This window comes from Ischnura elegans, chromosome 13, assembly GCF_921293095.1.
Source record: "Ischnura elegans chromosome 13, ioIscEleg1.1, whole genome shotgun sequence".
Taxonomy (NCBI): Eukaryota; Metazoa; Arthropoda; class Insecta; order Odonata; family Coenagrionidae; genus Ischnura; species Ischnura elegans.
The window spans coordinates 16,699,837-16,712,550 of record NC_060258.1 but is presented as its reverse complement, the minus strand read 5'-3'; the positions used below and the strand labels follow the sequence as shown (position 1 = coordinate 16,712,550).

General features: G+C 39.2%; 1 protein-coding gene across 1 annotated transcript in view; it reads left to right on the top strand.

The window, feature by feature from the left end:
- Nucleotides 1-12,714, top strand: part of LOC124170199 — a 44,327-nt gene that overhangs the window by 18,679 nt on the left and 12,934 nt on the right. The window contains exons 3-5 of the mRNA XM_046548896.1: nucleotides 5,523-5,690; nucleotides 10,127-10,237; nucleotides 12,308-12,412. Coding sequence (XP_046404852.1) covers nucleotides 5,523-5,690; nucleotides 10,127-10,237; nucleotides 12,308-12,412 — 384 coding nt within the window. The remainder of the gene's footprint in view (nucleotides 1-5,522; nucleotides 5,691-10,126; nucleotides 10,238-12,307; nucleotides 12,413-12,714) is intronic.

Below are 12,714 nucleotides of genomic sequence, written 5' to 3'. Positions count from 1 at the left end.
GAAAATTAATACATTTACAGTTACAATGATAGTGCAATAAAAGTAGCATATCATAAACATGTTACATCAAGTCGATAGGTAGTGTATTGACAGCAAATATGTTAACATATTTCGTTTAAATGAGTCAAAAGAATCATGAAAAATGTCAGCATTTTAACATGTGATGCACTGTTAAATAACCTCATTGCCCTGTTGACAAAATTATTATAAACAATATTGTTTTTACAAAATTTAACAAAGAAAGTGTTGCAATTTCTTGTTGAGGTAACTAAGCAATTTAAACTAATATCATTGAGACAAGTGCAATATACCAAATTATGGCATAGTTTATATAGAAACAACAGATCGTTAAGTTTCCTTCTGACCAGTAAAGGTTCCATATCTAATATTTGAAGAGTTTCTCTATATGGGGTGTATTGAGCATTAAATCCAGCGTAGAAATTTACTATTCTTAAAAATCTGTTTTGTACTCTCTCGATTTTATTTATTTGTACTTTGTAATAAGGATGCCAGATGACACTGTTATATTCAACAATAGGACTTAGCAGTGCTGAGTACAATACTTTGAGCAAATAAATGTTTTTTGTATTACTGAGCAGCCTATTTATTAAGCCTAAGGTCTGTTCACTTTATCTTTGTGGGTGAGCTGGTGTGGCTTAACCGAGTTGGGGTGAGAGGAGGGAAAGTTTATCTACACGTGACTTTCCCTCTCCCAATCAGTAGACAGTAGGCGTGGCCCAGCACTTCGGAATTTCAGTCGCTCTCAGACCTCCGTCGCGTCAACTTCGTGAATCTGCTAGCTGTGTTGCCAAATCTTGCGCGTCCTCTTGGTGCTCTTCGATTCTTCCATTTAAATCCAACTTATAACTTACTGTTCCTTATTCTTCCACTTCAATCCTTTTCCTTCGCCTTTCCAGAAAATTTTTATTCACCTTTTGCATTCCCATCAGCACCGACTCCCTCCCTCCACCTATTCCCTCTCAGTACTTTTCCGATCCCTTTATTGCCAAACCCTAACCCTTTTCCTCAACTCCGTATTTACCTTTGGGTATTACAACCTATATAGTTTTGTATACCTCTGATTTAAAAGAGTAACATCCGAGCGTGATTATTGAAGGCTCCGAAAGTGACTCCGAAAATATGGACACTAACGGGAGGGAAGACGAGGAGGTTGATTTATTAGCCACACCACTCCAGCAATAACTTACAAAATAAATTATTTAATAAAATACCCGTCGTGCTACTTTTCTCCATTCTTTTTGCATCCTCATCCTCACGAATTCCCTAGCAATCCCCGTTTATCAGAATGTTACGCTTATGTATGCCTTTCACCAGCGGTCTCGCATTTAGCGGACAATATCCTGGCTTCTGAGATAGGATTATCCTCAATCCCCTCTAAATAAGTAGCTATACATTGTATGCATTGTTTCGCCGCCGGGCCCAAAATATCTGTGGCCACGTATGAGTCACAACTTTTCAGTGAGACTCACGGGTGGCTATGTACATTTGGCAACGTTAAGGTCGCTCCTGCTCTCTCTCTCTCGGTACTATAATAATAATAATAATAATAATAATAATAATTTTTATTGTTCTGTTGGTCCAAGGAATAGAACATAGAACATGGTCAAGAGAATATTACAGATAAAAGGAGATACCAAACACACAAAAAAACGACACAGATCAATTATACATTATCACACATATATTCGTCTAGATTGTAATAGGCTTTGGATAAAAGCAGCCTTCTCAATTCGCGCTTGAAGGTTGCAATGTTGGACTGAGTTTTTACATGCGGTGGTAATTTATTAAAAATAAGGGAAGCTGAGTGATGAGTTCCCTTTCTAGATAAGGCACAGGGTTGCCTTCTCAGGTGAACATCATTTCTGCGCCGAGTGAAATAATCATGAATGGTAGAGCTCGGACAGAACAAATCAGGATACATTTTGACAAATAGTGCACAATAAAAAATAAACAGACATGGTAGTGTCATTATCTTGAATTTAAGAAACAGTGGCTTTCCTGGAGATCTGATGGAAACAGCAGCAATTGCCTTCAAAGATCTCTTTTGCATGGAGAAGGCCCTTGTGGCAGCACTGGTGTTGCCCCAAAATATCACACCATAAGACAGGTAGGAGTGGATTTTAGCAAAGTACACTAGCTTTAAGATCTCCACAGAGGTGGTGGGGGCAAGTTTACGAATCATGAAGATACCAGATGAAATTTTTTTGTTGAGATTATCAACGTGGAATTGCCAGTCAAGATTTTCATTTAGAGTTAAACCCAAGAATTTAGTACAGTTAGATTGCTTGATTGAATTATTACTGATAGTTCGGAGTAAAGGGCTTGAAGTCGGGGGAGAAATTTTGTTATGGAAGTGGAGAAAAGATGTTTTGAGGTCATTTAATTGTAAGCTGTTATTATGGCACCATTGACCTATAGTTGAAACAGTAATTTGAGCAGCATTCGTTACTCCTAACAGCGTATCGCCAAGGTTCAGTGTAGAAGTGTCATCAGCATATAGGGTCACCTTACACATAGGTAGGTGATATTTGAGATCATTGATGAAGATGACAAATAAAAGAGGGCCCAGGATTGATCCTTGAGGGACCCCACAGTTCGATTTGAGAGGGTTGGATCGAAGTGTGTTAGCACCAGCAGCAAAAGTTGTATTTAATTGAACCATTTGCATTCTATTGGATAAGTAAGATTGTATCCAGGCTAGAGCATTGCCATTTATTCCAATGTGGTTGAGTTTAGAGAACAGGATATTATGATTTAGGGTATCAAAAGCTTTCGATAGGTCGAAGAAGATCCCAAGTATTTCTTTCTGATTGGAAAGACCCCAAGTGATATCATTAATGAGTTGGAAAGCTGCAGATATTGTAGATCTTCCCTTGATGAAGCCATGTTGGGAAGAATTCAGCAAGTTAAAATGGGATAAATAATTCATTATGCGATTGTAGAAGAGTTTCTCAAAAATTTTTGAGAAAGCTGAGAGTAGTGCAATAGGTCGATAGTTATTGGCTTCAGTGGTGGATCCCTTTTTATGGATTGGAATGATGACAGCAGTTTTCAGGTAGGTAGGAAAATGACCATTGCAGATAGACAAATTAAAAATGTCGGACAGGGGAGCAGAAATAATCCTAGCAACTAATTTAATGATAGGTATAGGGACTCCATCATATCCTACTGACCAGGAATTAGAAAGAGAGTGGATGATGTTGGCAACCTCATTAGGGGTAGATGGGGAGAGAAAAATTGACGAGGGTGTTTTATCCCAACTAAGAGAAGGTAGATCTGTGTTATTAGCAGTTTGACAGAATTGGCTATTAAAACAATTTGCAATTGCAATAGGGTTCAAAACAGGTAGGTCATTAAATTTGATAAAAGTTGGTCTCTGTTCAAAGTTATTTTTAGTTTGTTGGTTAATAATCCTCCATGCAGCTTTGGAGGGGTTATTTGAAGAAGCAATGACATGGCTATGACGATTTTTCTTAAATTCCCTAATACTGCATTTGTATTTATGTAGAAGAGCTTTGTATTGATTGAGGAGGGATGGATCAGAAAACTTTGACAGTCTATGCAGTTCTTTAACCCTGGCATTCATATTTAGGAGCTCAGGAGGGAATTTAATATTTTTGCTTTTATAGTTAAACTTCCTGGTTCTTAAAGGAAATGAATGATTAAAAAGCAACAGAAAATCATTCAGGAAGGAGTTAAACCTAGCATCAACATCGAGTGGATTGCCATGGCCTTGTTCACTCCATGTTGTATTAGCCACATTATAAATAAATTCCTCACAGCTTTCCCTGTGGTAAAATCGTTTAGTTACATACATAGGATCAATGAGTATAGCATCAGTAATCTTCAACACAACCCCTAGCATACAGTGATCCGAAAGATAGCAAGATGTAGTATCACAGGAAAAAGATTGCTCTGGAAAGTTAGAAACTACTAGGTCAATCAGAGTAGAAGAGTGTGAGGTTACTCTGGTGGGATTATTGTTCATTACAGCTAACCCAAATGAATGGAAAAGACAATCCAGTTCTAAGTACTGAGTCGAGTTAGATAATATATCAGTATTAAGATCACCAAAAATGATTAGGTCGTCAACATTAGCACTAAACACAGATTGTATCGTGTCACTGAATTCCTTTAAAAAGGAATGAAAACAGGAGGTGGGAGACCTGTAAACAACAATAATCCCGAAACGGGATTTGTTGGATTTGCATATCACTGCGGCGCACTCATTCACTTTTTCGATGTTATTGCTTAGCTTGATTTTCGAGCATTTCATGGAGCGATTACAATAAATTGCAACACCGCCGCCAATTGTATCCTTTCGACAAAATGATGCAGCAAGATACATATCACTAATGACATAGCACTCGATTTCATTTGGTAATAACCAGTGTTCAGTCAAAAGAAGAATATCACATTTTGTGTCTTGCACTATGACTTCCAGATCAACAATCTTGTTCCTTAACGATCTAATGTTAAGGTAAAGGAACTTAATTACATTTGCATCTGCATCTAGTCACGAAGTCCCTGCCGATGGTTTGGCCTTAATCAAACTGTTCTGACCAAGCGCCTGCCGTTTCACTGAGTCATCGACCGAATGTTCAAATGAATCAACAGGAACATCCTGACATGGGACTGTGAAGGGGTTTGGAGACATGACCGTGGTTTCTCTGACATTAGGAGCGTTAGGAGACTTCCTAGGGGGGTAGAAATTACCAACGATAATGTCGCTGGGCCATAGTGAACAATTCAGTACCTCATTTCGTAAGGTAGAAGGGATATTCAGTTTGAAAGAACACTGAGCGTCATTCGAACGGAATTGTTCACAGGTAAAGTCATTCTCAGGAAATTTCACCGCTAGGAATTTCAGAATATCCCCGGGAGAAGTGCCCAAGGCAACTCGTCCAACAAAAATATTAACACGACGAGGAACACCAACAAGCAAGTTTGAGCCTGCTTCCGAGTTGTTGCCGACAACTGGCTTCACCCGCTTCCGTCTATTCTTCTTGGATGTAGCTACTGTAAATCCATCGGCACTACCCCTTCTAACTTTTTTTCTCTTCTAACTCCTATTTTACTCCTACTTAACTTCTAACTCTTATTTTAACTACCCCTTCCCCTTTAGCAAGGCCCCTCCCCCTTCAGCGAGGCCCTCCGATAGTGTCCGGGATCTCACGAAAGCTGACCCGCAGAGATAAAATGAACAGATATTAGTATACGTAATGACTTTGAAACAATATGCTCAGCATGAGCGTTGAAAGACAGACTTTGGTCAAAATAAACACCCAGGTCTTTCACGGTTGAGACACTTGGAATGGCTTCGTTGTTAATATTATATCCAAAATTATGACAAAGTTTCCACCGAGTGAAGGATATGACACTGCTTCTGTTTACATTCAGAGTCATGATGGTAGGTTTGCTAACGGTAGCAACCGTGTCTATGGATGTATTGGCTGTGAAATTTTTAACCATTGCATTTGTATTGATTGTCATTTCCTTAGGTGTCCAAGATGGACGAATACCCGCAGTTCATCTGCGTCTCGTGTCTCAACAAGCTGACGGAGTTCTGGGAATTCAAGGAGAAGATCCTGAAGGACAAGGCCGTGTTTGAGGAGGCGTTGCGCAAGCTCAAGCAGAGTGCAGCGGAAGGAGAAGGATTGGCCGAGGACGTGAGTAAACACCTCTCGCCGCAAGGACTTCATTCGCATAATTACTCGATACCACAGCCAAAAACTATTTTTAATAATGATGGGACATTCGAATGGTCGAGTCGCAGAATACTTTAAATAATGAGCTTTGTACACTATTCGATATTCGATGACGCAAAGTTATCAATTATTTGAATTTCAAATACACAGCACAGATCGTCCGTGATTCATTTTAAATCCGTTGACTATGGTTGGGTCGCACATTAAGGTTTGCACATTAAGTTGGTTCAAATCCTTAATAATATTTTTACGAAAATTTATCATTGAAAATAAACATTACAATATCAGTATAATCCTGATGGCTCCACAAGAACAACACTAATAAGAATGTACGAGCGTGATGCGCCCGCTCCCAGCGCGGGCTTCCCCTGCTCTTTTCAATGCAGGTCCAAAGAGGGATAGGCGCGTTTCTAATTAGAAAATGTAGAAAAAAAAGGCAGGGTCTTATGTACAAATTTAATTGGAATGTTCGTGTACAAATTGAGGTCAGAGGACCTCTTTAAACACAACATTGGAAGTAATTACACTATCCTCTGTTAATACTTGTTTAGCGTTTTCCTTAATATTTACTAAAATATTTTGAAAAGATCTTACCCCAGAGAATGCTACATAAAGTTGGCATTGAGAGAATACAGGGTCAGGCAGGAATTAAGCCAGCTCTTTGCAAAGTCTGACCCTGAGTCTTGTTAATAGTCATCGCATAGGAAACCTTAATGGGAAATTGTCTGTGATTCAAATTAAAAGGCATGGTGGGATCCGACGGCATTAACTGTATTCTTGGGATGAGGACAAGATTGTCCTCATCCCAAGATCCTCGTCCTCGTCCCAAGGAATCGATTATTTTTGTAATCGATTATTTTTTTTAACCAATTTTAGGAAACAAAAGCAATATTTAGGAAGTAAGATATACTGTTGCATGTTCTCTGATAAATTCTGTGCATTTTGATACCTCATTTGTAGAGTTTGGTTGCGTATAAGTTGAGAAAAAGGTATCTATACAGTGGAAATAATATAGAGGATTTATACCTTCAAATGCACGGGTGAAGGCTGTTCTGTTTCTCACTCATTTAAATTTACGTTTTACATTTTCTAATTTTAAAGTTACTGTGAATTATATATTTAATTTTAGGTTTCCAAAGAATGCTGTAAAGCAATACTAATAATATAACCTTCAATGTGCTTCTAAGAAAGAACAAAAGCATTGTGGTGCTTCATGTGCGCAAGTTTGATGTAATCGGGGGTGGCAGTTGCGTCAGGGGCTGTATTGAAGTAGAATGGCTTGCAAAGTGTTCGGCATTTTTTAATTTTCATTTGAATATTTAAATTTGTGGAAAAATGCTCATTCAGTAATGCAGTGTTCACAATTCGAGTGAGGCATTATTCAGAAAAAAAATAAGAACAGTTTCGGAGGACCTCTTATCTGGAAAGTTTGGTACCAAAGGGTTTCTGCTTTTTTATGGCTTTGTGGTCTTTTAATCGTAAGCCAGCACCAAACGTGCAACATTCAATGAATGGCGATCACCAATCAACCGTTGATTGGCATAGCAAAGCTCATCTTGTCATTCAGACATGTGGATGCCACCGTACCTCAGTCAGAAATTGTGAAATATTCACTGTACACCTCGCAACTGAAGTACTCAACCGAAGGATAGCAAATATACAATCTCAACCCTCTCAGCTGTGAGAGAGGTCTAGCTACCATTTTAAATTCCACAATGCTTAAAAAATATAAGTTATTTTTATAGCTTAGAAAATTAAAAGCAAATTTTGGTTTAAAAAATACTGGTAACAAAATAATTTGACAATAGATTCGTGCTATGATACGGTTAGAGGGTGTAGTCTAGTGGCCGTGGTAAGGGACGTTGAGCTGGGTCCCAAATCTGAGGGAAGAAATTACCCAGGCAACTCACACCCAGAGAAGAGCTCAATACAGAGAGGTCTCAAATACAGTTGAGGACTTCAAATCCGGAAAACTTGGGACTACTAAAGGGTTTCTGGATTTCTGCTCTTCAGCACGTGGAAAGAGTGGTACACTTTTTTAGAGAATTTTAATTCAATAAAACCATAACTCAGCAAAGCTCATCTTGTCATTCAGACATGTGGATGCCACTGTACCTCAGTCAGAAATTGTGAAATATTCACGATACACCTCGCAACTGAAGTACCGATGGATAGCAAATGTACAGTCTCAATCATCTAAGCTGTGTAAAAGGAGCAGAGGTCTAAGCTACGTGCGAATGTGTGGATGGTCTGTCGGAGACAATCCCTCGAAGAACATTCGTCACCTTAGATGGATTCAAGTACGCTGCTTTTAAGGAGGCAAAAAACTTCATCAAATAATACCGTATTTGTCTGAATATAGTCCCCCCTTTTTTCCAAAAATGCCCATGATAAAAGTAAAGGGGGGGACTATATTCAAGTGCACTTTTTAGATTTTTTCCGGAAACTCAAGCCTCAAAAATGAGGGGAATATTAGGACTATATTCGGAGAAATACGGTAAGGTAAATCACGACCGTAGCATCTGCAGCATAAACTATGCGTGCTCAATACTGGATGAGAACGAGCAACCGATGCATCTTTTTCTTCATCCTCAATTGTTTTCGTTGGTAGCATTTGCTATCAGGTATTGAGATATCTATGGATACCTTCCTTAGTCGTACAGTAAATCTGTGCATATGCTTCTATATTTTGTTTATTAATTAGTTTATAAATGCGTTCAGGGTCTTTTGCTCAATATTTGATATCCCTACGTGCCCCTGCCTAGAAATTGTTAGCGTGTGTTAATAACATGTGCTTACTTCCAACTCGTCCCAGAACAAAGCTCAGAGGGTGGAGCAACAGATAACACTACGCAGAGGAATTTTCAAACTTTCTGGATTTGTGGTTTTCCAGGTTTCTGGACTCCGAATTTGAAGTCCTCAACTGCACTTTAAAAATTCAACACTGTAGAATAAGCTGTGTTAAGCCTGAATCACACGATCATTTTTTTTCGTCACGAAAGTAATCACTATCGAGATCACTTTTCCCGTCGCGAAAGGCAATCGCTCTTGTGATCATTTTTCTGAATCACACGGTCACTCCCGCCGTCGCTTTTCGCATCATTTCCAATATCACAGCTCGTTGTCATAGGACCCGCATCACGAAATTATATAGCGTGTTTGTTTATTTATGCCGTTCCCACATTTGTCAAACGTGGCGCTGCAATCACACCATACGGTCATGCTATCTGATTGGCTGATATGGGTTTTAGTGACGGTTTTAGCGACGGAAAAAGCGACCGGACGAGTGATGAAAAATAGCGATGGGAATCCACATCGCGATCGCCATCGCGGAAAACAATTGCCGCCGACGATCATTTTGCGCAGTGCTCGCGATAGTGATCACTTTCGTGACAAAAAAAAAATGATCGTGTGATTCAGGCTTTACACAGAGTTGACTGACTGTAAAGGCCGTTTTACACGGTACACGGAATTGCTCAATCTGACGTACGTGCGAAGGCACAGTCAAAATTGCGTCGTGTAAAGCAGTGAATTGCTAGAACACATGCGAGAATGCGTGGACGTGAGACGGCTAAATAGCTCGTTTTAATTTCATTCATGCATTCGCGCAATTCCACGCCATTTTAGAAATTAATGCAGCTCTAACCTGTGCAATTCCGTGCCCCGTGTAAAATGGTCTTAACCCTTAACCAGTGACGTGAAATATTTGTTACACTACCAGTGACGTGCCAGACGATCTTGGAGACTGCAATAAAATTAAAAATTGTGATTTGAAGCAGGCTCAAAAAACTGATGTCCAAAACACTTGAGTTATAATTATTCTATTTATGCATCAATATGTCGCCAGATAAAAAAAAAACCTTAAATGTTAAAGTAGGAAGGCTAAGTAGTAAGTAGCTATGAAATTTATCCAGCTTATTCCTTTCTTAATGCTTTCTTATGCTAGTGACGTACGGTCTCACAGACCGCTAATCGAATTGAAATTCAAATTTACAAAATTTAATAAAAGGAACATTAATTTTTAAGAGTGGGATGTCCTTGTTATGCAAAAATATGAAGCTAACGAGAATTATATATATTTTGAAATCTTAATTTTGAAATTATTCATAATTTTAGAAAAGCAGCGGTCTCTCAGACCGAACGTCACCGGTTAAGGGTTAAGTGTATGTTACTCATTGAAACTAAAACCTATGATGGAAATTACATTAAAACACACCATGAGCATAACCCATCAGGAATCTCTGAAACACTTCATAGCTGTTGGTTTTATTGGTGCGATGAAGCAGAAAAAGATTCCTTGGACTAAGGGAGGTTCAATCGTGTTGAGCAAAGTCTTGGATGTTGATCGACGCCCGTAGTTACATGTTACTCTTCTTGTTTGTGTGCTTTATTGGCAGGAGGTGGCCAATGTGGACCCAGGAATATGCCCAACGGATTTTGTCCAGCTGATCAGCTTTGATCCAAGCAACGGAGAGATAGACGTTGGGGTTCCGAATAACGCCCCAGAGGTAAGTCTTTATTTATTTTATTTCGTCTTTATGTTTCAAGCGAATTTAGGACAACATTGTCCTCTCTTAACACTTTGAGTGTTGGCTGCTAATTTTAAAGCCCTACTGAAAAATGCAGCCATTTTTACTATATTCGTACATTTTTTAAAACATCAGCATCAAAAATATATTTATGTCAATGTGCATTTCAATAAAAATGGACTTTTCTCTTCTTTATAAATGAGTTGAATAACATTTATTACTAATTTTTAAGTATATAATTAAACAATGAAAACCTACTGTTGTTGAAAAATAAAAAAGTTGCAACGTATGATGTACCGCCATAACATACATAATAATTTTTTTAATACGCTCAATTTGAACTATTTAAAGCATGGAAATCATAAAAAAGCATTGTTCCAAGCAAAGCATTATAAAACCTGGATGACAAAAAGGGTCAATGCACCCTCAACGAACGGTTCTTTCCGCAAAAGAATTTTCACACAAATTGGCCTAAGATGAGGATGCCGGTAGCTAAAGAGGACTTTTCGTCATCAAGACATAAAGTGAACTCTTTTTCCATCGAGCAGTTGATGTTTGGAAAAACTGAACCCCTAAGCAGTACACTGGAAAAGTACCACGGGCGAAATATTACGGCTTCACGCATACAAAGCCAATTAAATGGAAAGACGTAATATTACGTCCATGGCAATCCTCAGAAGGATTAGCAGGACGTAATATTACGTCCATGGCATGCAAAGTGTTAAGGCCGTATTACACGGGGCACGGAATTGCGTAGGGTAGAGCTGCATTAATTTCTAAAATGGCGTGGAATTGCGCGAATGCATGAACGAAATTAGAACAGGGGCTATTTTGCCGGATATCTTTTTTCTTTTTCACTGTTAGTATGCTCTCGTATGGAACAAAATGGCCACCACTAATGATTAACGTGGAAATGGCAGCATATTAAAGGTGTATGAGAAAAAAAAATACAGGTGAAACATTTATCGCTGAAAATGTCATTCCATGTATGTAATCGCGGCTGCACTAATGGTCTCTAGTTGTCTCGGTACGATTTGCAGAGGTTGTTAAGGCCGTTTTACACGGGGCACGGAATTGCGCAGGTTAGAGCTGCATTAATTTCTAAAATGGCGTGGAATTGGGCGAATGCATGAACGAAATTAGAACAGGGGCTATTTCGCCGTCTCGCATCCACGCATTCTCGCATGTGTTCTAGCAATTCTACGCTTTCACACAACGCAATTTTGATTGCGCCTTCGCACGTACGTCAGATTTCGCAATTCCATGTACCGTGTAAAATGGCCTTTAGGCTGTCTCGGGGGTGTCTCCTTGGTATGATAAGTGGAGGTTTTACGAGATAAAGAGGTTCACTACAAAGATTGTTGCCTATAAGTTTACATGTAAATCTGACGGGACCGTAGGGGTGGTATGATGTATGGAGGTTTAACTAAAGTAGTAGTAGTGTTTCTTTTAGAGGGTGCGTCGGCGGCTAAGGCCATTTTGCACCACTCACTGACTGGAATTGATAAAGGGGATTAGGCCCGTTCTGAAATTAACGTGTCAATAATTTAAAAGAGGTATCATTTATATTTTATTGAAAAGTCGAGTTGAGTGTAGGACTCCTATCAGTCGGGAAATGTTTACGGGACTGTCTCCTAGTACCTCAGCTAGGTTATCTCCGAGCTTATGATTCGTCCGTGCAGTCCGATATCTTGCGCAGTCCGTCAGGATATGTCGTACTGTTAGTGGACAATCGCAGTTTAAGCATTGGGGCTGTATTCTCTCTTCGGTTAAGAGGTATGACTGGGTTAATAAGCAGTGGCCAATTCTTAAGCGTGCTTAAACCACTTCCTCCCTGCGGACATTTCTTACAGAGGTCTGCCACGCAGTTATTACAGGCTTAATTTCATGAAGTTTGTTATTTTGAATTTCAAGCCATTGGGTCTTCCTATTTTGTCTTATTATATCCCTCATGGCATTTCCTAAATCTTCCGCTCCGCCAGGTTTTACTAGATAAAGAGGTTCACTACATAGAGGTTTTACTGTATGTATCTTGCTTTGTCCTTGCAGGTTATTGAGCAGAGCGGCATGTGTGGTGTGAAGAGGCAGTGCTCATCCATCGAGGAGGACTTAACGGATCTCCTGACGGCGACAAGGGACCTGGCCCACCCTGAGGTCCGTCTCTGCTTCACTCGTCAATTAACCCTCTGGACCAATATTCATTGTTGTAAATTATGACTGCATGTACTCGCATCTTGGCTTATTGAGACTTGGATAAGTAGCAGACGTATAATGTTATCCAAATTATCAAAAACAGACACTTTGTTACTAAATTCACTAACTCATTACTACATAAGTATGTGCTATTCCATCATATGTGTGAAAAGTTTGATGATATCAAAAGATACTAGTCTTGAGTTCTTTGGAGGTATGACGTCTTTAATTTTGTCCGCAAGATCAAGCGAGTTTTTGATACT